At 45.4% G+C, this 26,584-nt stretch overlaps 1 protein-coding gene across 1 annotated transcript in view; it reads left to right on the top strand.

Annotated features, from left to right (window-relative positions):
* LOC138511482 (complement component C6-like) overlaps positions 1 to 26,584 on the top strand; it is a 504,666-nt gene that overhangs the window by 234,227 nt on the left and 243,855 nt on the right. The window contains exons 8-9 of the mRNA XM_069627197.1: positions 2,391 to 2,631; positions 13,548 to 13,673. Of these exons, the coding sequence (XP_069483298.1) occupies positions 2,391 to 2,631; positions 13,548 to 13,673 (367 nt within the window). The remainder of the gene's footprint in view (positions 1 to 2,390; positions 2,632 to 13,547; positions 13,674 to 26,584) is intronic.

Genomic DNA, 26,584 nt, shown 5'->3' with positions numbered 1-26,584 from the left:
ATGATGGGCCTCATTACATGGTAGGCGGTAAGGGATTACCTGCATCGGTAAGGGCACCTAGAGGCAATCCAGGACTGATGGAGGATCCTCTGCTGCCTGAAGGACATTCTCCTCTACGCAAGGAAACTTCTGGTCCTCAATGATGAGCTACTGACAACTGAGGCCTGCCGCAGGATGGTCTACAGCTAGCTAAGAGACTACGAAATCAAAGACAGCCTGGAAGATGGGGGATCGGAGTAAAACCCCCAGCCCAGGCAAGACTCTTAGCCTACTCAGGCAAAAACACGAACATTGTGTAAACCACAGACTTTGAAAAAGAAAATATATATGTACCCACCCAAATGCCCAAAGTAAATCTGAAACCACCCCTTCTGCTTTGAGGGGGGAATGTAATTGCCACAAAAGTCTTCTTATTGAATTGAGTTGTATTACCCTTGTATCATCTTTAAGCACTTAATAAAGATATTTTTACAACAGAAAAAAAAAGACAGCCGATCCTCTGCACGCCTATGGTGTGCTCCCTAGGAAGGGGAGCTCAAGGTGGTGGGTGTTGTGTGTGCAGAGTGGTCCGTCTCTGTCCCATACTCCTGCCTGGAGGGGTGAGAAGAGGTGCAGCATCCGCCGCTGCCCAACTCTGCAAATCGGGTCACTCCCACTCGGACGGGGGGAAGGAGGAGATACATGGCACGGCTCCTGCTGAGGAGGAGATACATGGCACGGCTCCTGCTGCCGCCAGGATAGAATCGGATGAACTCCCGCCTGGGGGCCACTTGGGGAAGCCAGCAACGACTGGAGCGTGCAGGTTGCTTATGAAAGAAGTAAAAAAGAATAGCAGATTAACTCCGGCCTGGGGGTTAAAGAGCACAGGCCCTGTCGTGAGAGCATAGTTAACTAACTCCCGCCCGGGGGAGATGAAAAGCGGCGCGGCTTCCACCGCAATGAGCGAGTAACTATAACTCCTGTCTGGGGGAGCCTGAGAGCGGTGCCATCCAAATGGCCAGACAGCAAGCTGCCCTGCACAGCCATCACCATCTCCCTCCTGGTGGGGAACATAGTCGGAGCTGCATGGAGGCCAGTGTACAACCTGGGCTAAATGAAGGCCTGCAACCCCTGATGCACTCTAGCCTGGAGGAGAGCACCAACGCCAGCCACCCTGCTAGGTGGCTCAGCCATCATGCCACCCACAGCCTTCCAAGAAGAGGGCGCTTGTGCGGCTGGGCCTATATGGGGATAAGTACCACTCTGCTACCCCACTGTCCAGAAAACACCCAAGAGGACTGCAAGGTCCGATGCGGGTGGAAAGCACTGCTGCCTGGGGGAGACTGAATGTGGCACACCCTGAGCTGCTACGGGCCAATTGCCAACACCATATGAACTGCAGCCGACGTGGGCCGCAGTCTCCCCGGGTGCGGCTTTACCGGCTTTGCCCCCAAGTGCAAGGAACTTTATCCAGCAATGAAGTAGACCGTAACAATCATCCCATCTCCTGGACCAATAAAGAGTGTTGGGTGCTAGCAGTGCCAACGGGCTGAGTGGCAAATGTATGTGAGTTGTCTGACATCCTGTAAGCACCTGTCTGATCGTGATGTGTCTGTAGTTGTAAATAACGTACAGTTTTGCCATGCAGGTACTCACCCTTGTATCGTGTGTTGTTACATCATGTGGTTGCTTGAACATCCTCTCCTAGGGTTGTGCTAAAGTCACATGCGTAGTGACACGTGTCACCAAGTGAAGAAAAGGGGCGAGCGGCTTCCCGCTCACCAGTTAATCAACCATTAATGGTCTGGCGTGTGGTCCTTTGTGTTGTGTGTGTGGCCGCCAGGATTAGCTCGGTACCGGATTGGCCGGCCCCATAACAGGCAGTGTGCAAAACCCTCCCTCATCTTGAGTGGCACCCAATTCAGGGGAGGTGAAATCAAAACTAGTGTGTCAGACACTTGCACAAGAGGCTACTTTCTGGACGCAGGGAAGTTTGAAATATAGATGGGTGTTATAACTTTAACTCCAGAGAAAATATTGTCTGTCAAGAGCAGTGCCTCCTCTTTTTCATGAGAGACTGGCAGATTGCAGGTACATATGTGCATACGATTTACACTGAGTCTCACTCTATTAGCATATGTCAGTGCTTAAACATTGAGCTCTGCATTTCTGTTATACAGGCAGGGGAAAGGATTCCCCGAGGAAATCCAGCCCCGAGGAAATCTCCTCACAGTGGGGAACGATTTCTAGAGCTAAAATGGCGTCCTCCCGTGTCCTCCTTGTGTCCCTGTGCTGGCGGTGTTTCTCAGCAGCCAGCTGGAATTGCCTTATTGTATCACCGGCCCTGATGTTATATGCATTCACGCCAATGAAACCTAACAACCAGTTTTGTTTATTTTTCTTAAAATAAGGATTCCAACTTCATCCGTGTCCACAAAAAGATTGCCCTGGCCGATTTTACGGTGAAGCAGTCCGACCTCCACCTTGCGGATGTCTTCTTAAAGTCGCTGAACAGTCTGCCTTTGGAGTACAACTTCGCTTTATACAGCAGAATATTTGATGACTTTGGAACCCATTACTTTACCTCTGGTTCCGTTGGGGGGACGTACGACCTTCTCTACCAGTTCAGTGCAGAAAAACTAAAAACCTCAGGTACTAGTCAAGTAATATTTCTGTTCACGTTGGTTTTGCAGTCATTGTTTGATTCTAGTGTGCCAGTAAATAGTTCTATGAATGCTTCTTATCTTCACCTGCCTGCTTGGAGAATATGTATGAGATTTGGTATGTTGTTTTGTGAAATGGGACTCTGATTTATATTTTTTCTGGAGCCGACTAGGATTGTGAACAACTCACAAAATTCGCAATGAAGAATTGCACACTTGGTAAGGTATACGTGCCTGCTTGATACAGAAAGGTTACGCTCTGCCTATGTCATTTCAGACAATTCAATTGGTATTTTTATTTGTAAGAAATATTTTATAATAAGCAACAGGTTCAGTGAAAGTGTATTGAAAATGCTTAGTACTAGAATGTCTGTCTGCTTTTTAAGTATCACACAAATCCAGATTATCACCACTTTTGAGTCATGTCATAATTTTTGACATGAGAAGGGTGGAGGGATGAGCTGGCCCTGTCGAGTTTTGAAGTTGTTTATACAGCAGTCATAGCACCATGTCAGAGGCGAGCACCTAACCAACAAGCTATCCACCCTATCGTCTATAGAAATGTTTTTTGGGGAAGAAAAAAAGATTACATTTTCTACAATTTGTTAATGTAACTTCATAAGATAATACAAGTGTCTCCTAGCATATATAAGATAAAGTGATGTGTGTGGAAATTTGACACTGCATGATTTGTCCAATCACATACCAGTATTGTGGCCTTTTCATCCGCTTCTGCGTGTGATAGCATGTGGAATTAAACATGTGACTCTAGTCATCTGGGAAGGGGTGAAAAGGGCTTACAATGAAGATTGCCCATGCTTACAGCTCAAGAAGTCTTCATTCTATTAAAGACAAGGAGGCGAGCATTATGCTTTACTTTCTTTAATACTGCCACAACAGCTTTTCAACTTATCACTTTTAAACTTCAACATTTGCGCTTTTTTCCTTCCAGAACTAAAAAATAGCCAATCTGAGGTTTAAAAGTTCCATCTCTAGAGTTTACTTCTTTAAGTTCCATTTAAACTAAAACTCCCATACACCTCCAGGAGTGTAGTAGTTCTGACCCTATCCCATGCTCCAATCCGGTGATAGGTCATCCTATAAGAACCCTCAGTCCCAGGTCCTTTCCTCTTTCTTTGCCTTGGAGATCTTCCATAGCGAACTCAACCTTGTTATGAACGGTCAACAACCAAACTTCCAACATAACTGTGAACAGAGTTCTTGAAACAGAACTGCCCTGAATCCCTGGGCGAAGTAACCGAGTTTGCCATGATGTTTCACTGTCTGCGATCAGGCTGCTTTCTGGTCATCTCCTAAGAACAAACGGATAAATACTCATAAGGGTGGGTGACAAGACAAAGTTGAACATTTGATATATATGCATCATAAGAATCTCTTTTGTCTTTCTGGGTGGGATATAATGCTCGCCTCATTGTCTTTAATAGAATGAAGACTTCCTGAGCTGTAAGCGTGGGCAATCTTTATTCTATGACAAGGCAGGAGGCTTGAATTATGCTTGTTCAAAGCTAGCCACCACCCTATTTGTTAAGTCTGACACTGGCTTGAAATAAAATGTCTTAAACGTAGACTCAGAGGACCAATCGGCCGCTTTCATTATATCCTGCAGTGGCACCTCCGCTGAAAAGGCCCTAGAAGCCATCGCGCCTCTAGCTGAATGCGCACCAAACTGGGACAAGTCTATCCCTGCCCATTGCATCACTTCGCGCACCCATCTCGTAATTGTTGCTGTTGCTACTGCATGATAAGGTTTCCTACGCGTTATTAGTAATTGTGTTACGCCTCACGGCCTCAACTGCGCTTTAGCGGTCTCGTAATCTTTGATACATTGTGCTACACATAGTTTTTTATTTTCTGTAAAATAGGGATATGAGATCACTTGAGAATCTGATTTTGTTCGCTTAGCTGTGGTAAAGGCTACCCCTTCTGAATGGAATATTTTCCTGTGTTTCTCTAGGCTTTAACATCGGACATTCTTCTGCACGACATGAGACACAACAACATTGCCAGTTTGCCTGAGAGTTGTGATCGGGATAGTTCTCTATTGTCTGGCCATCTAAGAAACAGTTGGAAAAGTTCTTTGACGTCCCATAACGTTGAATATTTTGGCTCTGGGGGTTTTCTCAACTTCATTACTCTCAACAGTCGCAGAACTGAGGGATGTTCCCCTATGGAGTTGCCTTCTACTTGATCATGTCCCGCAGAGATCGGGGATCACAGCACTCCTATTGTTCTAAAGGTGCTGCCTTCCTGAAACTTCATTGCTAAAAAGTTTAATAACTGCACTAGAGGGGCAGAAACGGGATCCAAACTATTGTCTGTGCACCAGCGGGCCCAGCTCTTCCATGCCGCGTTATAGATCCTGATGGTGGAAGGCGCCCAGGAATCTCTGATGCATTTTGCAGCGAGTTGCGAAATGCCTGGCAACTCCCACTTTCTCCTGAAACCTTGCAGACTACTAACTGTAATGTGCCCGTCGTTATGAGCGGGTGAACCCTGCCGACTGGGTCTAGCAGAAGGTCCCGTTGCTGAGGAACTATTCTCGGAAAATCCGTAGAAAGTTCCATCGCTACTGGAAACCAGGGCTGAGATTTCCAGAGGGGGAGTACTATTATTAGGTCTGCTTGCTCCCTGCGAACCTTTGCTAACACTCTCGTGATCATGAGAAACGGAGGGAAAGCATAATTCAGCTCTCCGTTCCACGGTTGGAGAAAAGCGTCCGTGCCAGCTGCACCCGGGTCTATTCTCCAACTGTAATATATCTGAGTCTGCGTGTTCAGTCTGGACGCAAATAGATCCATGTGTACCGGGCCCCAGAGGTCCTGTAATTTCTTGAACATGCTTGGGTGTAGTTTCCAATCGCTGGAGTCCACAAGATATCGTGAGTTCCAATCTGCTACCTCGTTCAGCGTCCCCGGCAGATACTCTGCTGTGACTGCGATCTGATTCTGCAGGTAGTAATGCCAGAAGGCTTTTGCTAATTCTACTAGCATTCTCGACTTTGTTCCCCCTAGTTTGTTGATATATCGCACTGCCAAGATGTTGTCCATTTTGAGCAGTATGCAACATCGTACTTTGTCTTTCGTAAAGGCTCGTACCGTGAAAGAGCGCGCTAATAGTTCTAGACAGTTTATGTGCATTTTTAGTTCTTCTTCTGACCACTTTCCTCCTGTCTCTACGTTCTTGCACCTGGCTCCTCACCTGGATCTACACGTGTCCGATTCTATAACTATGTCTGGGGTGTCTCCGAAGATTGCTCGGCCATTCCAGGCTTCCATGTTGGAGAGCCACCAGTTAAGTTCTGAGATTGCTTCCTGGTCCAGAATTACTAGTTGGTGGTAACCCAGTCGTCCATGTAGATACCTTATTTTGAGCCTCTGTAACGCTCGATAATGGAGCGGGCCTGGAAAGATTGCTTGAATCGAGGCTGCTAGAAGACCTACTACTCTCGCTAGAGCTCGAAGAGATATAGTCCTCTTCGCTATGACTATTCTGACCTCCTTCTTTATCACTTTCACTTTGTGATGTGGAAACTCGAGGCTCGCCTTGACCGTATCTACACTGAAACCTAGGAACTCTATCGGTTGGACTGGTACTAGCTAGGATTTGTCCAAGTTCACCAAGAATCCTAGAGACGTCAAGAGCGTGAATATCCATTGCACGTTCTTGGATAGTGTGAATTTGTCTGAGCCCATGACGAGAATGTCGTCTAGGTACACAATAATGCGAATACCTCTCTCCCTTATGGCCGCCGCTATGGGCTTCATCAGTTTGGTGAAGGCCCAAGGCGCTGACGCTAGGCCAAACGGAAGGCACGTGAAACACCATGTCTCTCCTTCCCAAAGAAATCGCAGATATTTCCGAAACTCTTGAGCTATCGGGATCGTCAGGTAAGCATCTTTGAGGTCTAATCGAGCTAACCAGTCTAGCGAACGGAGGAGATCTCGAAGTAGATGGATACCCTCCATCTTGAAGTGATTGTACACAATCCATTCGTTCAGGTTCTTTAGATGTATGGCCGGTCGTAATTTGTCTCCCCTGTGTACTAGGAATATATTGCTGAAGTAAACCTGGTCCTACTCGTGTATCTTTCTTTATCGCATTTTTGTCTACCAAATTGAGGATCTCGTTGTGTAGCAATGTTGCCTCCTGTTGGGACACTTGCATGGGATGAGGTATTGTTCTCTGAATATGGTCCCCTCCCAGGCGTACAATCCTTGCACTCACCTCCTGAGGCATTTGGTTGCCGGTAGGAGCCTCTACTTCTTCGATTTCTTGGAAATATGGATCTCGTAGGGAATAACAATTCTTGCTGTTTCCCTTTCCTAGTATTGGGCGCGCGGCCCTTGGGGTCTGCGTTGGTAATAAAACCGACCAGACGTAAGACCCCTGTAACGTCCGGTCCCGGAAAAAACTTGAGTTGGGAAGATTTTCTTAACTGAGCTTTGCGCTCTTTCCAGCACTGAATAAGTGCCCACGAACTGTGACATTTCTTTCGCGAATGCCTCGCCAAAGAGCAGGCCTTTGGATCCTTCTACTGCTTCGTAAGAGGCCAAATCGCTTAGCTTATTGTCAATCTTTAAAAGCACTCCCCTCCTTCTCTCTGAGGACAGAGCACAGTTCGCGTTCCCCATTATACAGACGGCTCTTTGCGCCCAGTTGGCTAGGGCGGAGGAGTCCACTGGGTTTCCAGTGTCCCGAGCCTTTTCGGCCAGGTCCATTATTTTCGCTAATGGGCCAGCAATATCGAGGAGCTTATCTTGGCATCCTCGCCAGGCGCGGTATATGCCTTTACGTACATCTCTTGCAGTCTTTGTGACAAAAGTAACCATCTTGGGGTCTAGTTCAGGTGTCTCTGCTAGTTTCCCTGGCAAATCTGGTCTAGGGCATTCTGAACGCATACACGATCTTACTTCCCTATCCAGAGGCTTTCGAATATGCTGAGCCATATAGGCGGCGACTCTAGGCGACGGAACCCACTCCGAGGACTTAGGGTATCTGATAGCTTCTGGATCAAACATATCTGCTGTACCGCCTGGCTCCTGAGGATCCAACTCCTCCTCGTACTGATGATCGCCGTCTAATTCCTCACCTTCATCATCGGGCATATAGCCCTCATCATTGTCCCCTTGATTATTCTCCCCTGGGCTAGGGGTCTGTCCTGGCTCTGCTTCTTCTCCAGGAAGGCTCTCTTTAGCCTGGCGACAGGGTCGCTATTCAGTTGGTGAGTGGAATCCTCCCTATCTAGATTACTTGGGGGGGTCAATGAGTGTTTACTCTTGCGAGCCGCTTTCTTCCCCCTGTGCTCAACCCCTTCTGTGGGGTGTCTGGCTGACAGCTCTCTCTCTGGGCTTTCTGCCTTTCTTTTTCTGGCAAGCAATTCTTGCTCTTCATAAAATACAGCTTCCAAAATGTCCAGCCTTTGGGCAATCGGCTGTACTCCCTGTGACACTTCTTTTTCCAAAGAGTCTCCTAGAACTCTTTTAAAACTATGAAACAGGTCTGTGTCCTGCTGGTAAGGAGTTTCTTCCCACTCCTCCTCTGACCATTCTGGTGAGGTGGAAGGAGTGGCACTGGGGCTTCTATAATGTGCCATATTGTTAGCAAGGCTAACTCCTTATGCTGTCAGCAAGGGATATTAATCATCTTATATTGCAAGGATTCTCCTTGTAAAATATCCCTTTCCTGCTCCGGCGAATACATTTATTTTTTCATGCTGTGTCAACAAGGCTTTCCTCTCTGCTCTTCTTACACTACGCAATTTAAATTGCGTGCGCTCGAGCGGAAGAGCTCCCAGGGAATGCCGTGAAAATCTCCTCCCTCTCCCCTGGGTCCTGCCGCCCGCTGCGTTCGACGGCGCAGCTTTGTAGAACAAGGAGCTGGGCCGGGAGTCTAAGGCAAGCGCATTCGCTCGCGGCGCCGACCCCGCCTCCCCTATAACTAGAAAACGGTATTCTTACTTTGCGCTGCGCTCCCGAATGAGCGAATGAAATACACACGTGCGGCTCTACCCGCGTTGATAAATCTTGTCACGTACTTCAAAAAAGGTACAGTTGTATTGTACAAAGACAATGTATTATACGCGCTAATAATATCCCTTAAATGGTTTATAAGCCTTACATTACTTTATTTATCATTTACCATTAACATTTATTCTGGAGAATAAAATGTGAGGTACTTATCTCATGGCAGCAAAAAGAAAGAGGAAAGGACCTGGGACTGAGGGTTCTTATAGGATGACCTATCACCGGATTGGAGCATGGGATAGGGTCAGAACTACTACAGGAGGTGTATGGGAGTTTTAGTTTGGAACTTAAAGAAGTAAACTCTAGAGATGGAACTTTTAAACCCCAGAATAGCTATTTTTTAGTTCTGGAAGGAAAAAAAGTGCAAATGTTGAAGTTTAAAAGTGACAAGTTGAAAAGCTGTTGTGGCAGTATTAAAGAAAGTAAGGCATAATGCAAGCCTCCTGTCTTGTCATAGAATGGGTCAGCTATAATGGTATGTCTTGTGTAGAGTATCTTGGAGGTGTTGGCAAAAGGGAATTAACTGCGTGTGCTTTTGAATATTTCAGATGAGACTATTATTAGGCTAAGTCATACTTTTAGTTGTTGGTTCTCAAAACATCTACAGTTATGGTACAAATGGAACCATGCCTTCTTGTGTGTTTTACAAAGTGTCGTGGAGAACGCAAGGTTTCTAAAAAAGCAAAAAGGTGCAATTTAATTACTGTGTCAGTTTTAGTCCCCTTTTCCTTTCACCCGCCCATTGTTTGGGAGAGCCCATAACCAGTCTCTGAATCTCATTCCAGAGGATCGATCTGGATCTGGAGGATTGTCTTAGCATATATATGGCCTTTCCAAGGGGCTAAACAGTGTTCAAAACAGTGTGACATACATCTTGAGCATAAAGCCAAGCAAATGAAGCACCGCTGACCAATACACAAGTTATCACTATATCATTTTTTTGAAGAAATGATAGCAGTACTGAACAACACGCGTGACCAGTATATGATGCCCTACTCCTGCATGGATGCAGCATTTAACAACAATATTGTGGGGATTTACAGTTACACTACACCTCAGTGCACACATACACAATTTAAACACTGATACACTGTTGCAGCCACATTATGAACAGCAATCACATGCATAAACCATGCCTTCAAGCATTTACATATTAACATGTGAGAGGTGTACCATGAAACAAATACAATTAAACTATATCTTGACCTTGATAAGCACTCTTTTAATTCACAGGATAGGAGAGCTCCCCTGTCTCCCATCCCCTGTCTGCTACACAAACCGGTGTTAGGATTCCACACAAAGACATGGAGGAGTGCCAGGTTCTCAGCTATAGCAAAACATTGACTAAGAGTCAACATGCAAAAAGAGTCTACTAGGGTCTTGAAGTACAAAAGACAAAACTAAATTACAAAAGCAAATACTATTGATCAAAATCATGTTCTGTTCTAAAGTTAAACAATGTGTGCTTGCACAATGTTTCCGTTAGCATAGCTGTTCGGAGATGAACAATTAAGTAAGCTGGATTTTTCGCTAGCATAGCTGTTCACACATTAACTATTAAGCAGGCAGAATGTTTTTATTCACTGTTCATATTTCATTGGCTGCAACTAAAATGTTTTCATTCAAAGAACATGTTGATTTGTGGACAGCTCTGTCAAAATGAAAACCATCCTCCTATGAAAGGTATTTAAGGTTATACAGTTTAACATTAAACTTATCACAGATCACCCAGCACTTGGGAGAAGCGGATGGGAGAATGAATGGCGTTGAGGCAATATCGGAATCCATGGCAGTGCTCCAAATGTCTTCTTAGGTCTGGCTAATGGGAGCTTTGGTCTCTCTGACAAATCTAGGGATTTACTTTACTTTTTCTTAAAACTTGCATTTTTTATTTTAAAAGAAGCACTCGTGATGAATATTCATGCCTGGCCACATTTATTTTTTTAAAGTATTTTAGATTTAGATGAACAAAGAACAATCCACTGTTTTTTTATGGGTAAGAGATGTTGACTAATAATTCAAGTAACATTGTGAGGTTAGCATTTTGAAATGTACTGATATGATCACAAACTGATGCAATATTGTTAAGAGATGTCTATAGATACGTTTGCTACATGCACATGCTCTAGATTAGGTGAAGAGGTTTATAGAAAACACATTGTTTTGCAACCAAGCCCCACGTTTCTATAAGAACTGTAGAAACCCGTTGACACACTTACTAGTTTGTTAGGCCTGTCTAACTAGAGGCCTATTTAAATATCTCTTCATAGAGTTTTTGGACCTTGTAACTATAGGTCGTCCTTCAGCACTTACTAGCTCATGAAGCTTGTTGGACTAGAGGTTCATTTGAAACCCTTAATACCATATGATACATATGTATTACTAGCTTGTGAGTCTTGTTTGACTGGAGGTTCATTTGAAACCCTTAATAGGATATGCTGCCTATGTATTAGAGTCAGGAGATTTGACACTACTTTCAAGAAGACTGTAACCATTCCTCCTATTTCATGTAGAGATATTGTCCTTGTGAGACTGAGAAATGAGGATAGAAAGTCAAATTCAAATGGTTCTATCGTGGAAATGGGCCGATTGGACAAGGACTGAGTTTTTAACATGAGAGACGATAATCCCTATTCTTTTCTAAATGAAAAGCGGTAAAACACAAAGGAAGTATTGCCTTATCAATGCAGGTGGTGCCTTCCAACAGGCTGGACCGGCGGAACCTAGGATTCACATGTTCACCAAAGGAAAAAGGGAGAACACCAAATACAGCCTACGGTGTTATTGCTAGCTTCAGTGCGTAGCTAGCATGCTAGTTGTTGTGTTGATGTATGCCATTTTATAGCAAATTTGACCAGAAGAACGATTTTTGACCACCATCTTGGATCTGAGGATCCGTCAGGATGGGCAGAGTTTAGGATTTCTGTGGTTGCAAAACAAAACCGATGACAACAAACATGTAAGGGTTGTTCCTGAAGTGATCCAAGTAGTTTCTCAGTCAATTAGGTCAAAAATGGTTTTAGAACCCTTGGAACCGAGATAAAGCATAATGTGAATCTAACAAATGTTCGCCATGCGTTCAGCGTAGTGGCTTTTTCCGTAGAGTGTTATCATGAGTGATCTATTCACAGTGGGAGACTTACAGTTTAGTTTTTCTCACTACCCTAACTGCCAAATTCCTGGGTGTATATTACATTTACCCATAACCTTAACGTCACTTCAACTGAACTTTTATACATTCATTTCATAGGTTTGTTTTTACTGACAGTGGTGAACTGCTTTGTCCTTCTCAATTAAAGTTTACAAATACTCCATATATATATTTTGTAATATATATTTTGTAAAACTTCTTTACAAGAATAGAAATGTTTACAAGTGTAGGAAATGCAAACATTAAGGTTAGTGCAGTCAAAACGAACGAGTCCTCACAGTGATGTAACAAATCTAATATTTTTTTAAGTGAGTGTTGTTAAGAAATAGTGTAGTTGGCATTTCCCCCAAAACGTTTTGTCAGCTATTCCCTCTGATTTATTTATTTTTTGATAAGTGTGTCATATTGCCACATACTGTTTGGTTTTGGCGTGTGATCTCTATATATAGGGTGTTGGCCTCATGGTGAAATGCGACTTAACCTACACCCCCAGAGGTAACATAGCAGAGAGTCAAAAATAGTAAATTAGACATCAATGCTGTCAAACACATTTCCTCTGTTTTCCCACCTTAGTGATGACATACGTGGGTCCCCCTTACTAGGCTTTGTGTTAACTATATCCATCAATCACATATGCACTCATGGCCACATCCATCCACCCTCCTACTCTCTCATCAATACACCCATTTCCACATTCATGCATACACCTATTCATCCATCTACCAAACCATGAATTCAAACATCTTTCCAGGCTGTCACCCCCCCACTCACTCATATCCTCACCCATTTGCACATCTGGCAACTCATCCACCAATCAACTCACTCACCATGTAATCAGCACGCTCACCTGCCCACTCACTCATGCATCAATTCACCTATCTATCCAAGCACTTACTCACCATTCTGTTCACTCAGTACATCTTGATTCTAAAATACTGCCAGGTGTCTTGAGAACTTATTAGACACGCTCATCCTAGGCATATGAAAGTTGACTTTAATAACTCAAATATGCTTGGTAACACATTGAGACCACTATTATTTGGTCCCTCTTTCTTGCTTTTCCATGTGCAGTGCGTGCGTCACTAGTGAGCAGGATGCTTATACATAGCGGCAATATACATCATTGACCTGTTTCTGGTGTTTTACTCTCCCTTTATTGTGAGATGACTCTATAAACCGTGGTAGAAGTATTTTACTTACTTAGTCCCCTCTCCTTTTTGTATAGCATAATCATTTTATGAACATGCCATATATGAATATTAGCATAGCGTGATAGTTTGTATGGGTTTTATAATTGTATACTATGTACATCTCACTATACTATATATATATAGCGTGTTATGCACTTAATTCATGCATTTTAACTTGCACTGTGATGTGTATATATATATATATATTCGTTTTTCAGTGTGTCACATACGTGGACCAGTAAACATTATACACCTCTCAGTAGATGCACGTATGTATGTATGTCACTATAAAACCGGTTTGTTTAAAAGACTTAAAATACTTCGATTGTGTCCATCAATTCCCCCGTAGCCCTCTTGGGGGCATCTCAATTACAAGCATTGCTTTTGATGTGCAAATGTAGCGCTTGGTTGCTTGTTATCCGTGTCTGAGAGAATGTCATGTTTCACTTTGGTCTTCTACATATTACATTAATAACGTATCCTGCTTAAGCTCACATGGCTCTGTTCTTAAATTGTGCAGGTGTTTCACACAAACAGTCCGAGGATTGCTCAAAGACGGAGACACGTGAGCAATATTTAATTTTCTTTACAAGGACCACAGTACGGGAAAAGTGTGTCCTGAAATCCAGCTCCACGTACACAGCAGGTAAGTGGGTAACACGTGGATTTGGAAACACTGTAATGTGCATATCAACCTGTGTTAACTGTTTTTGGTCCTTACAACATCCACAAGAAAGTCAGGATTTGGCTGAGACAATGGCGCTGATTATAAATTTGCTGCTCTGGAATTAACATGCCAGTAATTCCGTTTACCGGCACGTTTCAGGACCAGCAAACTACAAGTTTGTCTAGGGTTGCACTTAGGACAGGGTGGGACGGGCGGTTGCCTGAGGCGCCCTGCTATTAGACCCCCGCCACGCCAGCTCCGGGGAGGCTTTCAAGGTCTCCCCCAGCTGACGTGGTGCAAGAAGGCACGGCATGCGCCCTATTGAAATTAAATGTGCGCCGCTCTCGGGAGCGGATCGCATTTAATAACACAGGGCGCCTTTCGTGCATATTGAAAAATGTGACTTCTAAGGCCAGCCCTTCCGAGGGCGATAAATGAGCGATAAATGAGCACCACACACCGTGGGTAAATAAGCAGCGCTCAGATACCTGAGGGTTTGTAGCACTATATAAGTGCCAAATTATTATTATTTATTATTAGTGACTTTTCTAACCTCTAACATTCTCTTGTTAAATACAGATCTTAAGAAATTTGAAACTGCTAACACAGATACAGGCTGGGTGCAACATTTCAGGGCTCGGATAGCTGACAGGCTTGAGAGCTGGTCTAGGTGACTCCAACCGGGGGTGAGAGCAACCCGCCCTTGCCCGGCAAATGTGCATGTGTGAGGGCTGAGAAGGTCTGAAAGCAGCAGATCGGTTGGTCGTGTACATATAGGTGATGACTGATGAAGGCACTTGGTCTGCAGGCACCACACGCATCAAAAGTAGCAGATGTTCTGCTCGATAACTGACTTTAAATCTATGTGGAGCATATTCATCGCACAGGGCTGGGCCTACTCAGGGCCAGTGGTGTCGCCAGGAATCAAATTTAAGAGGGGCACAGAGGGGGCCAAAGAAAAAAGTAGGGGGGCACAGACAAAGGTAGGGGGAGAACATGGTCACTGCTCGTCTTAGGTAGGGGGGGCACAAGGCTTCACAGGGTTGCCCCGGCCCCCCCAGCCCCCTAGCGATACCACTGCTCAGGGCTGGTGCCAGGAATGGCTGGCCAGGCCACTGCGGGCCCAGTAGACAGCAGCGGCAACATGCATACTAACCGGCTTCAAGAGTGTAGTCTGGAGGGGATTCTTACCAGTAAGGGCCTCTTTCTCCCAGGTGAGGTGCTGTCGACTCTCGCCTCACACTGTGAGGTCCTGGAAATAACTCCTCTCTGCCACCCTGCTGCAATGCTCCAGACTCAGCCATACAGGTCCCACTGAGGCCCACAAATACCTAAATGCTTAACACTGGCATTGTTATGGTCAGCGCATTTAAATGAGAAGCGTTTAATTATTGATTTTTTTTGGAGTCACTGTAGTTTATGACAAAACCCACTTCTTTTACATATTGGAGCTAATAACTGTTATAGGTTATTTTTTATTTGTTATTTAAGCCCACACAAAGCTGCAGCTGGCAACCAAATCTGTGCCTTTTTTAAAGACAGTTAAAATGTGTCACACCATAAAATAAATTGTCTCCCTTATTTACAACCAGGAGACCTTATCACACATTATATTTTACTGTGTGTTCCCTAAAGTCTTGACAGTACATCTACAAAACGCATGGGGGCATTCCTTAGCCTTTAGCTTTGTATTCTTTCATTACAGATGGGAAAGGAAAGTTGCACTCATGTGCGTTTATTTTGCTTAACATATTTCTGTAAGGCTTCATACATTTGTTAGTGGTTTAGTATGATTTGCATACTTTTCACGTTATATCTATAAAAGAGGGTATTTTTGAAAGGCAAACCAGCATATTTCTACCAACTGAGGCTGGCAAAGGATGTGGTCAAGTGTTTCAACCTGGTCTCGTATACCGGCCTCAGGACTTTACAAATGTGTATGATCCTGGTCCAATCCTATTATCTCACTTCGCATCATGATGCCCTTATCTGTCAAATTTAGCAGTCCCTGGACGTAGATGAGCCATTTTCTGTGACTTCACAGTGATGGCAATACATATGCGCATTTTGTACATATGCACATTTTGATGCCTGACATGTCTTTTGCACACAAGGCCCCGCAAATTCAAGAACTTTCACCTTGTGTACATTATACGGAGGACTCAGGGAATTGGCTTCTGGATTCCAAAAACAGCCCCCATCCCTCTTGAAATGTTAGCATGATTGCATTTCCAAGTTGATGTCTTTTGATTTGTGCCTCTCCTGAATGCAGGCTGGAGAATAGAGCACTGAAAAAGTGATAACTACCAAACCGTGACTGAGAGCTTGCTTGGGGGCTGTAGGGGAATCGATGTGCACTAAAGGCTCAAGCTGAATGGTGACAAGACTGAGGTGTTGGTGGTGGGCCCTCCTGTGGGTCAGGCTCACTGGACTCCTCTTTTATGGCCTCCTTCTTTTGGCCCCTTTCCCACTCCTGTATCTAGGGTGAAGGATTTGGGGGTTCAAATCTCAGCTTCTCCCTCTGTTGAAAATCAGATTAGCCCTGTGTGCCAGAAAGGTTATTGTCAGTTAAAAGTCTTGCGTAAGGTACTCCCATTTATACCTGCCCAGTACACGGTGCCAGTGGCCGCCTCGCTTGTCTGGTCATCTCTGGATTATTGCAATTCCCTTTATCTGGCACAACCTGCCTATCTGATTCGGCGTCTCCAGGTCTTGCAGAATTCTGCACTGAGAGATGCCACTTAAACATCTAGACGCTCCCATATTGCTCCGGTACTTCGCCTTCTACATTGGTTGCCTGTGGATAAGCGTATCTACTTCAAAATGTTGTGCTTGGTCCACCTTGCTTTTTATTGTACAGAGCCAGAATACCTGCAAGCTAAATTCCACCCCTATGTTCCTGCCCTGACCCTTCGCTCTGCTGAGGCCTGCATGGTTTCTATTCCTCGCATGAAATATTCTCGCATTGGTGGTCAAGCGTTTTCTATAGCAGATGCCAAAGTGTGGAATTCTCTTCCACTGTTTCTGTAGACTACGGATAACCTCCAGTTATTTAGGCAGTCCCTGAAGACCTATCTGTTTTAAATGTCTGTTCTGCTTCTCTGGTCCCTTTCTTTCTCCTTTTGGTTGCTTCACTTGCTTGCTGTTAGCGCCAAGATGCCAGTGGCGGATGTTGTGCTTTATAAATTCACCTTAACCTTACATAACATAACAGGCCCAGATCTGGATGAGTGTGTTATTTCATTGGTGGTCACTATAGCGTACAGGCTGAAGGGTCAAATTGAGTTTGCACCACAAATGGCTACTGGGGAACAGATTAACGAATTAATTTGCATCCATCCCATCCCCCACTCTTACTGCAAAGCATGCTACACATGCAAAGTGCTCATGGTGGGAACCTATAGAATCAGTAGTATGTTCTAAATGGTGCATTGTCGTGCTGATTATGGGAAATTGTAAACCGTTCGTACACTGTTTTAGTACCCGGTGAGGGTCAATCAGAATGTAACAAACATTTTGATTGGCCGTCGCCGGGGCTTTAACCGACCGGGAATCCCTTGGCCAGGATTCCTTTCCTTTGTACCCGACGTGGGGCATGGCAGCCCCTTAGCCAATGAGGAGGCTCGAAACGAGGCAATCCCCGCTCAGAGCCTCCACATGGCCGGAGGCTGCCATCATCCCCCACCGTGATTCAGAATTTTCTTTCTTCCACCCCCCTACCCTGCAAACAATCTCCTCCCCACCCTCCCAACCCCACTTACTTTATTTGTTCTCCTTTTTCGGGAGCGAACGCGCTGCGAACACACTATGTCCTCAGCACGTCGGCTCCCGATGGCCGCCATGGAAAGGGAAAACAGACTCGGTTTTCCCTTTCCCGTCGGCCTTTTTTTTGGACATTTTTTCAAAATGCTGTTTGTACCCCAGTCTTGAGCAATAAGCCCTGCACCGTGGGGGTATTACCGAGTCAGGTAATGCCCCGGGGCCTTCATTAAGGCCCGAGCGTATAACTATGGGCCCCTGGGCATTACCTGACTCTGTAATGCCCCCGCGGCTCGGGGCTTATTGCTTAAATAATGAATGAATATCTCCCAAATCAGGGGATGTCATTTGTACGGGTTCTGTTCCTTTGGGATATTTTTTTCATCGAGAAAAGTGGCTTGTGTTTGTTGATGTGTTCCTTTTAAGATGTACATCTGTTGGGGGCCGGGGGGGCAAGTAGCCTCCTAAATAACAGGACTGCAGTTGGCGACCAATGGCAGTACCTGCTTATAATGCATTTTGGTGGTATACCATGTTTCACTTATAAACTGAAGTTGAAAAGCAGCGCGGTTCTTTGCTAATAGTCGGCCTGAAAATGCACTACATTGCCCAGTTTATTCCACTAGATTTCTTTGTGTAAAGTCACCCCTTTTTTCCTAATTTCTCCAATCACCACCATAAGTAATGGCATCAACAGGCCCTGATAAGAAGGCTGCCATCCTCCAGGCACCGAAACCCTGCACTACCATCGAAGCCCCCAAACAGCTAGACGTCTGGGAAGCCCTACCCTTTGCTGCTACGACATACCCCCAGGCAAAGGGTAAGGCTGTTGCACATATGTGTACTGCTGGCACCTATCCGACTGTACGCAATGGTCTTGCTCCTATATGCTGCCTGAGACACGCTCCCACACCCTGCCCGACAAGCTTTCATCCATGCTGAATCATCTTTGGCACAGTTAGCAGCCCCCAACTCCAAACGAATACCTCTACCTCATTGCATCCTTTGTCGGAAGCCACGCCTGCACCGATCAGGCCACTTGTGCGCGTGCTTAACGCGACCTCATGTATGTGCCATTCGAGCACTGTTAAAAATCTACCCCATATAGAGACACGTCCACCTCCACTGTTACATAAAACACAGCATATCCTCCCCACAGGCCGGACCCAGAATCTCCACTTCCACAACACTCATGCATCCCACACAGTCTTTAGCGACTGTGGCATGTGAACTTCAGTCGCGCTCTGCCCGGCACATGCCACAAACAAGCCCATACAAACAGCGGCTATTGTGCTTTGTCCCACCCTGAACAAGCCCACGCAGAGAGCGCCCATTGCGCTTTGTCCCACCCTGAGCAAGCCCATGCAGAGAGCGCCCATTGCGCTTTGCACTGCCCTGAACAAGCCCATGCGGAGAGTGGATATTGTGCTTTTCCCCGCCCCAAACAGCCCCACGCAGAGAGCTGATATTGCACTTTGCCCTGCCCCGAACAACCCCACGCAAAGAGCGGCTAATGCGCTCTGCCCTGCTTCAGCCCAAACAAACCTACGCAGAGAGTGACTACCGCACTCTGCCCTGCCCCGAACAAGCCCATGCAGAGAGCAGCTATCGCGCCCTGCCCTGCCTCAGCCCCAAACAAGCCTACATAGAGAGCGGCTACCGTGCTCCTGTAGAGGAGCAGCTGCATGACTCTGCTGGAAACCCTGCCTCCCTACCTCCCATATTTTGGAAACCTGAGATCGTGCCGCGTTTGACACCTGCCGTTATGCCAATACTGCAACGTGTGTTCGGAAGAAGATATCCATTGAGACAACTCTACCGAATGTATCCCCGAAGTGATAACAACCTAAGGGAGGAACACCCTGAAGGAATATGAGAAAGAGCAGAGGAAAGGAGTCAGTGATAACACAAAAGTATCCACGATGTCCCGAGATACTGACTGAAGAGGATGTATAGATCTTAAAGAAACTAATGATGAAGTAAAGAATCGAGTGAGCTCTCAAATATAGAAGAAGTAGATTACATGCACACAAAGTGCTATAGAAAATCAAGCAAATGTACAGATGCTGAAATGCAAGGTAGAGCAAGTCATCATGGAAGCTGGCTATAGGTAGTGAAAAGAATACAGGCAAAGTCACCATTTTATAGAAGCTTGACATCGGTATCATGAATTTAGTAATCCAGGACCCATGAAGAGGGAAGGGAAAACTGTGTCGCAGAAAGAATAAGCTGAATTGTGGAGCTGCAAAACAAGTCTGTCTGTCCTGGAGTCAAGACTGAAGCGGCCAAGGTCAGCTATCTATTCTGGAAAGGAGTGAACATGCAAAGAATGAATCATCCCTCGTTAAGGTGCAAATAAGGAACACCAAGAGTGCCAGGTTTAATTCATTTAAATCATTTAAAACCTGCAAACTGGACCAAATGGTGGTCTCCTGTCGCGTGTGCCAAGGATGAAAATAGAGTTCGGGCTTGGACTCTCACTCCCATGTATTCTAAAGACAAGGATACTTTTGCAAGGCCAAGTTCAAAGACAATCTTCATGGCAGAAGGCATGGGTGATGAGAGATGCTGGGATAATTGGGTGGGGAGGTAGTGTCATGCCCCATTTCCTTGCACCCGGGTCTGGATTTACGTTATGCTAAGTGAACCAAATGTTCCAGACCTGGCACAAGCGTGCCAACCAATTGTAATGGTCCTTATAACGAAGGACCTTATAGTTTGAAAACCAGTGCGAAACCATGTATCTAATGTTTCTGAAGATTACATGTTTTAGAGGTAGGCATATGTTGTCCACTTGACAGTGGGCAGCCAATCACAATCCTAGTTCCTATAGAAAATATACTTAGATATTCCCCTTAAGCCAATCCTGACCCTTAGTAGGTTTTTTTTTTTTAAATTAAATTTTTATTGAGTTTTCGGAACAACAATCGGGTTATTCAAAACAGAACTTCAGGGCTGAAGCCCACAACAGATGAAGCAATACCACATTGTGCCAAAGTATTTTTTTTCCCTCCCAACCTCCCCCCACCCCCTGACCCATTGTCTCGGGAAACTCAATCCGCTTGTCCATGCCAAACAATTCGGAGCAGCTCCGACCGGGCTCAAGATCGTCAGTGATGAACCAACTCTTAGTATAACATCACCTCTGATGTATTTTGTGATATAAAAGCTATGATTTGGGTGAAGATCGATGAGAGAAATGGAGCATAAGTCTGTTGATGTTCGTTGTAACTCCCTTTTTTAGATAATTGCCATATTCCTGAGTTGGTTCGGTTATTTGGACGCAGAATTTATCTGTGTGATCCCATCCATTACATATGCACGTTCCTAAAGGGCTCTAAGCTCACGCAGCACCCCCCGAACAAGCCCATGCAGAGAGCGGCTACTGCACTCTGCCCTGTTTCAGTACCGAACAAGCCTATGCAGAGAGCGGCTACCGTGCTCTGCACCGCCCCAAACAAGCCCACACAGAGAGCGGCTATCGCGCGCAGCCCTGGTTCAGCCCTGAACAAGCCACCGCAGATTGTGGCTATTCCGCTCCACCATGCCTCAGCCCTGTACAAACCCATGCAGAGAGCCCTCCCCCAAAGACAGCACCCACCCAACTACTAACAGCCCTTGCAAAGAGCTCCTTCGTTCCAAGCCACCGAAGAGAACAGCTTCATGCCAGTTCTATCCCACTACCACCTCCACCCACAGGACTATCTCCTACCTCAGACCTATCCCGCGAGCTTGCACCACTACACCAGGGGAGCCCATAAGAACTACGCCAGTTCTCATACCTAATAGGAACATGAGGTTATGCTCCAGGCCGCAGAGAGAGTCACCCCCTGCCATCTCCCAGCCTCCTCCCTAAGACGAAATTCTCACCTTAGTGCACCAGTTGCGCCACATCAACCAAGAAGTCAACACATGACTCTTAACAAACCAGCCAGCATAATATCTACCTGACCCATGCCACCCCACCTTGCCACTCACAGCCAGAACTCATGTCTGAACCCTGTCTCCACTATGCGATGCCCCCCACACTGAGGATCTCAGCAGGCCACTTGTCGAGCCCCCTAGAGAACACAACACCAGTACCAGAGCACCCCCCACCATTTTGCCCTTGAAGCCCTCGACCCCCCATCACCTACCGCACTGACCCGTCCCCCAGCGTGCAAACCCCCCTCTACTCAGAGCCCTCATTAATGTTAGGTCACTCCCCGCTCATGCGCTGGACATCAGTGATCTGATAACCTCACAGAAACTCGACCTTCTGGCCCTCAGCGAAACCTGGCTTCACCAAGCCTCTGGCCCAGCACTCTCTCTAGCTATTCCAGATGGATTTTCCATCCTGTGGTGTGACAGACCGCTCACATGAGGCAGAGGCGTAGCTCTCATCTACAGAGACTCACTCCAAGTCAGACCCTGCAGCACTTCCACAGAATCTCACTGCAAGTGTCTCTCTATAAAACTTACCACTACCCCCACTGATACCATCACCATACATATCCTCTATCACCAACCAGACCCATCAGCCACCTTCGAGGAAGACCCTGTCCACTCTATAGGCGACAACATTAAACCCACATACAGAGTTATCCTTTTGGGTGACTTCATCCTAGGCTTCCACGACCCAAAAGATACAGCAAGCACCACAGTAGCCAGTGCACTTACAGACCTCGGCTTCAAACACTGTGTGGGCTCACCCACCCACTGCAAAGGCATAACCTTGGATTGGATAGCAGATCTGACCAGCCAGATCCTTATCACCTCCAACACTCCCTGTCCCTAGTCAGACCCCCACATAGTGGGCTTCTCCCTTACTGCACCGAACCTTCCACCACCCGCCCTACCCACACTACCACCCACATTAGCCCACAGCTCCTGCAAAATCTCCAAAGAGTTGATTACACCCAGCTCTATCGCCACTGAATCTGGAATGCTTTAAAGCGTCATACCGCCAAAGCCTAGCAGACATTTATGCCAGCACCTTGACCAATGCAGTAAATCTGGTGGCCCGCTCCTCCCCAGAAAATCCAAACCAACATGCCACCTTAACCCATGGTTCGCTGCTGACCTCCAAGCTTTGCGATCACAGTAGAGACAAGCAGAAGCCACAAAAGAAAACACATCAAACCACCATAAAATGAGAAATAACAAGATTGCTAAAGCTTACAAAAAAGGCATTTTGGCAGCCAAAGCGGAGGTTTATAACTCCAGAATCGCCAAAGCCAGCTCCAACTCAAAAGAATTGTTAAAAATACTTAGGGAATTAGAATACCCTGTCCCTGCCCCTGATGGCATCAACAAAGACAAAACTTGGTGCATTAACATCCAGCATGCCATGCGCACCAAAATAGGCATGCTACAGCAAAATATTCCTAACAAACAAGCCTTAATCACCCCTGCCAGCTTACCGCCCATCACTAGAACACAAACTGCACTGCCATTCTCCTTTAGAGATATCTCTGAATTAGAAACAACCAATATCCTCCAACTGCCAAGGAGACATCTGACCAGCAGCCATTATCAAAGATTGCCTTGAAGGCCTTGTCCTTTTCAATACCAAATTTATCAACCCCTCATTCTCTAACAATTTGGTCCCGGCCAGCCTTAAAGAATCCTGGGTCCTCCCCCTACTAAGAAATACATCTCTGGACCAGGAGGGACTTAACAAAAACTGCCCAATAACTACAGTTCCCTTCCTACTCAAGATCCTGGACAGAGCTGCATACATTCAGATCCAACACTACCTGGAATCGAACCAGATCCTAGAGGTTCGGCAATCTGGCTTCTGCCCAGGTCACAGTACTGAATCAGCCCTATTGGATTTAAAAATCCAACTGGATGCCTTCAGAGATGAGCGCACCCCAACCATCCTCCTCCTACTGGATCTCTCGGCCGCTTTCGACCTGGTAGACCATGAGACCCTTTGTCACCACCTCACCATCTCTGCTAATTTCTCCCATGAGGCTACTGCTTGGATCGCATCCTTCCTAGAGGGTAGATCCATGAGAGTCTTCACAGGCACTGTGAGTGCCCAGCCCATCCCCATACCGTGTAGTGTCCCTCAAGGCTCCTGTGTCTCCCCATTATTGCACAACATATTCAGTATTACCCAAATTGACCTTTTACAATTGACATTTTGTCCTAATTGACCTAATTATAGTGATCCTAATTGACCTTCTGCACAATTGACATTTATATTATTTTAGTTATTTTATATATGTATTGGTTTGGTTTTGGATTATAAATAATATAAGGGCATTGGGTGCAGGGTTGCAGGGGTTTTCGGATTGAGTGGGGCGTTGCGGGGGGTTTCCCCCAGCATATATGTCCTAATTGACATTTTAAATTAGGTCATTTCTGCCAAGGTCAATTTTTAAAAGGTCAATTAGTATACATCCACATATTCACCAAACCCCTATTGGACCTAATGGACAACATCGGCATATCCTATACCAACTATGCTGACGACACCCAAATACTCCTTCCCCTCTCTGGCTCTTACGACGAAGACTCCCTCAGGCCCAACAAAGTGTACGCTACCATTCAAACCTGGATGGCTACGAAAGTCTTATGCCTGAATGACAAGACGGAGATCTTGTTGGTAGGCTCTCCCTTCATGTTGCAGGAGCTCAGCCCCCAGTATACTGCTTTCAGAATAGATGGAATCCAAATCCCAGTATCAACGGCAGTAAAAACACAGGGCATCTACCTGGGGGCCTCTTTATCGCTGACCAAACAAGTGAGTGTGTTGGCCTCCTCATTAGCTTGCACCGCCAAACTTATCAATTCAACGGGACGATTCCTGTCACCTGAGAGCTGCCTAACCCATTGCAAGAGCAATCACGAGGGTGAGAATGGACTATTGTAATGTCCTCTTTGCTGGGACCTCCAAACACAATATCAATAAGCTACATATTATTAAAAATAACTATCTCCAAGCTGCTCTAAATATTCCCAAAAGAGACCATATCTCAGCCACCAGAAAAAAGGCACATTGGCTCCATATTAGGGAAAGGATCATCTTCAAACGTTTTCAATTACCCACAGATGCCTGACCAACACTGCCCCACAATATCCGTCTAAGAAAATTGAGAGATCACAATCCAGCAGACCGGTAAGGTCTCTCCGCGCAAATCGGCTGGTCCTCCCAAATTGAAAAGAGCCAAAGGAGGCGCAGTGAGCTTCCCATTGGTGGCCGCAAACCAATGGAATGCCCTCCCCCAGAACTAAGAGCAGAAGGCTCCTTTTGGGCCTTCCACAAGGATCTGAAAACTTGGCTATTTGCCTAGCCGTCCTCCTTGGACACAACCAATGACTACTGCTCTAAGGTGTACTGTTACTATGCTGGTGTGTCAGGGGCGGTATGACATTCTTTGTTGAAGCTTTTTGTATTATGTAACTGGTTCGCAACAGCACCCTGATTGCTCAGGGTTTAGGTCCTTTACAAATGTGAAAATAAAAAAATGAAAGAAAAAATGTCCAACATCATTTTTTGGACAGATGTACTAGACTGCTCAATAGAGATAGAATACACAGCTGGGTTCAGGAGCATTGCACTCTGACTCAGCTTTGAGAATCCGAGGCCTCAAGCATGGCTCATGCACACATTCCACATACCAGCAACAGTCATGCGTTTTGACACAGAACATACCATATTACCTAGAAGGTGTTGTGGAAGTTTGTTAGGTACCTTGAGGTAGGTCCCAATTTGATAGGTGCCTTGAGGTAGGTCCTACACAAGGAGGTGTGCATGTTGGGATATGATAGCTAAGCTGGGATTGAAATACCTCCCTCAAACAGAAAGGGTATGTTTACAGCATCTGCTTTACATGGCATTACTAGGCTATGAGAGCTTTGCCTGTGGAATGGGGGCCATGCATTTCTCCATCCCAGAGATAAAGTAAACTGCTGGAAAAATGACTCCAAATGAGGGTCCACTGCAGAACTAGCTGAACAAGCATTATATACGGGCAGTGGAATTGTTTAATTACACATATAACATAAACAGCCCCTCACACTCTTGGGCTCCCAAACCAGTCTTCATTCTGAAAGAATCCTAACGTAGTATGTGCCAGGGTGACAATAATAGAACACGTCTCATCCAGCACAAAGCGTTAACCGCCAGCCTTCACCTGTGTGCCCCATTACCTAAAACCTGCAGCCTCTTTTGCTACATGATTCAATCGAAAGTCAGCATACCAAGTGATGTAACACAAAATGAGGGTGGCCTCCTGCAAAATGTGATTTGTTGCACTTGAGAGTCCTTCCAGCATGAAACATAGACATGTCTTGGGACAATCTGGGGCCTCCTGACTAGTGGAGCACCCCATGCACTGCTGGGGATCCAGGTAGTCTTGTATGCCCTTGTGCGTACCCATTGACATATTCAGGCATATTATGTCTATGTTGAAGTTCACCAGGGACTCTACCCAATTGACTACAGCACTCAACACATCACTGATGACCTCGCTAATGTTTGTGGGGCATTGTCTTGGAATTTCACAATAACAGTTTTACAACTACACTAGTTTTGTTCCACTACACATCTTGACCTCCCACTAGATCAATCTTATGATGCTAGAAAAACTGCCACACCACAATATTAATAGGTTATATTAGCACATGGAAATCGTTATTGACCTCCTCTTAGCCAATCAGAAAGTTTAAAGTGCAGTTATTAACTACTGTTATTGATTGCATTCTAAACATTCTGTTTTCAGAAGCAGATATGGAAACAACAATATAATTTCCAGGCAATATTTTGTTTCAGCAAGACAATTCCTCTATGGGTGGACCTTTTCTTTGCTGTAACATGCTATTGAAAACGAGAAAAAGAAAGAGAAAACATTAGAACATGCTTTCACATTCTTGTAAAGAAACCATGTACATTTACATGACACCTCATGCATGGTCATGTACACCTGATCTAGTTTACCCAAGTTGCAATTAAAATACTTAACCTATAAAGACAACCATGTTATTTAAATTCTACAAAATAAAACTACATTTAATTTACTAACTTAGTTTTTGTCTATTTACTCACTCTTAAAGTACCATTTTAACTTCACCACAAAAACACCAAAACATGATTTGCTACTATCACCATGTGCTAATAGCCTTATAGACCTCGGGCGGGG

The sequence above is a fragment of the Ambystoma mexicanum genome, chromosome 6p, assembly GCF_040938575.1.
Source record: "Ambystoma mexicanum isolate Mex_15411 chromosome 6p, UKY_AmexF1_1, whole genome shotgun sequence".
Classification (NCBI taxonomy): Eukaryota; Metazoa; Chordata; class Amphibia; order Caudata; family Ambystomatidae; genus Ambystoma; species Ambystoma mexicanum.
This window is presented reverse-complemented; position numbering and strand designations above follow the sequence as displayed.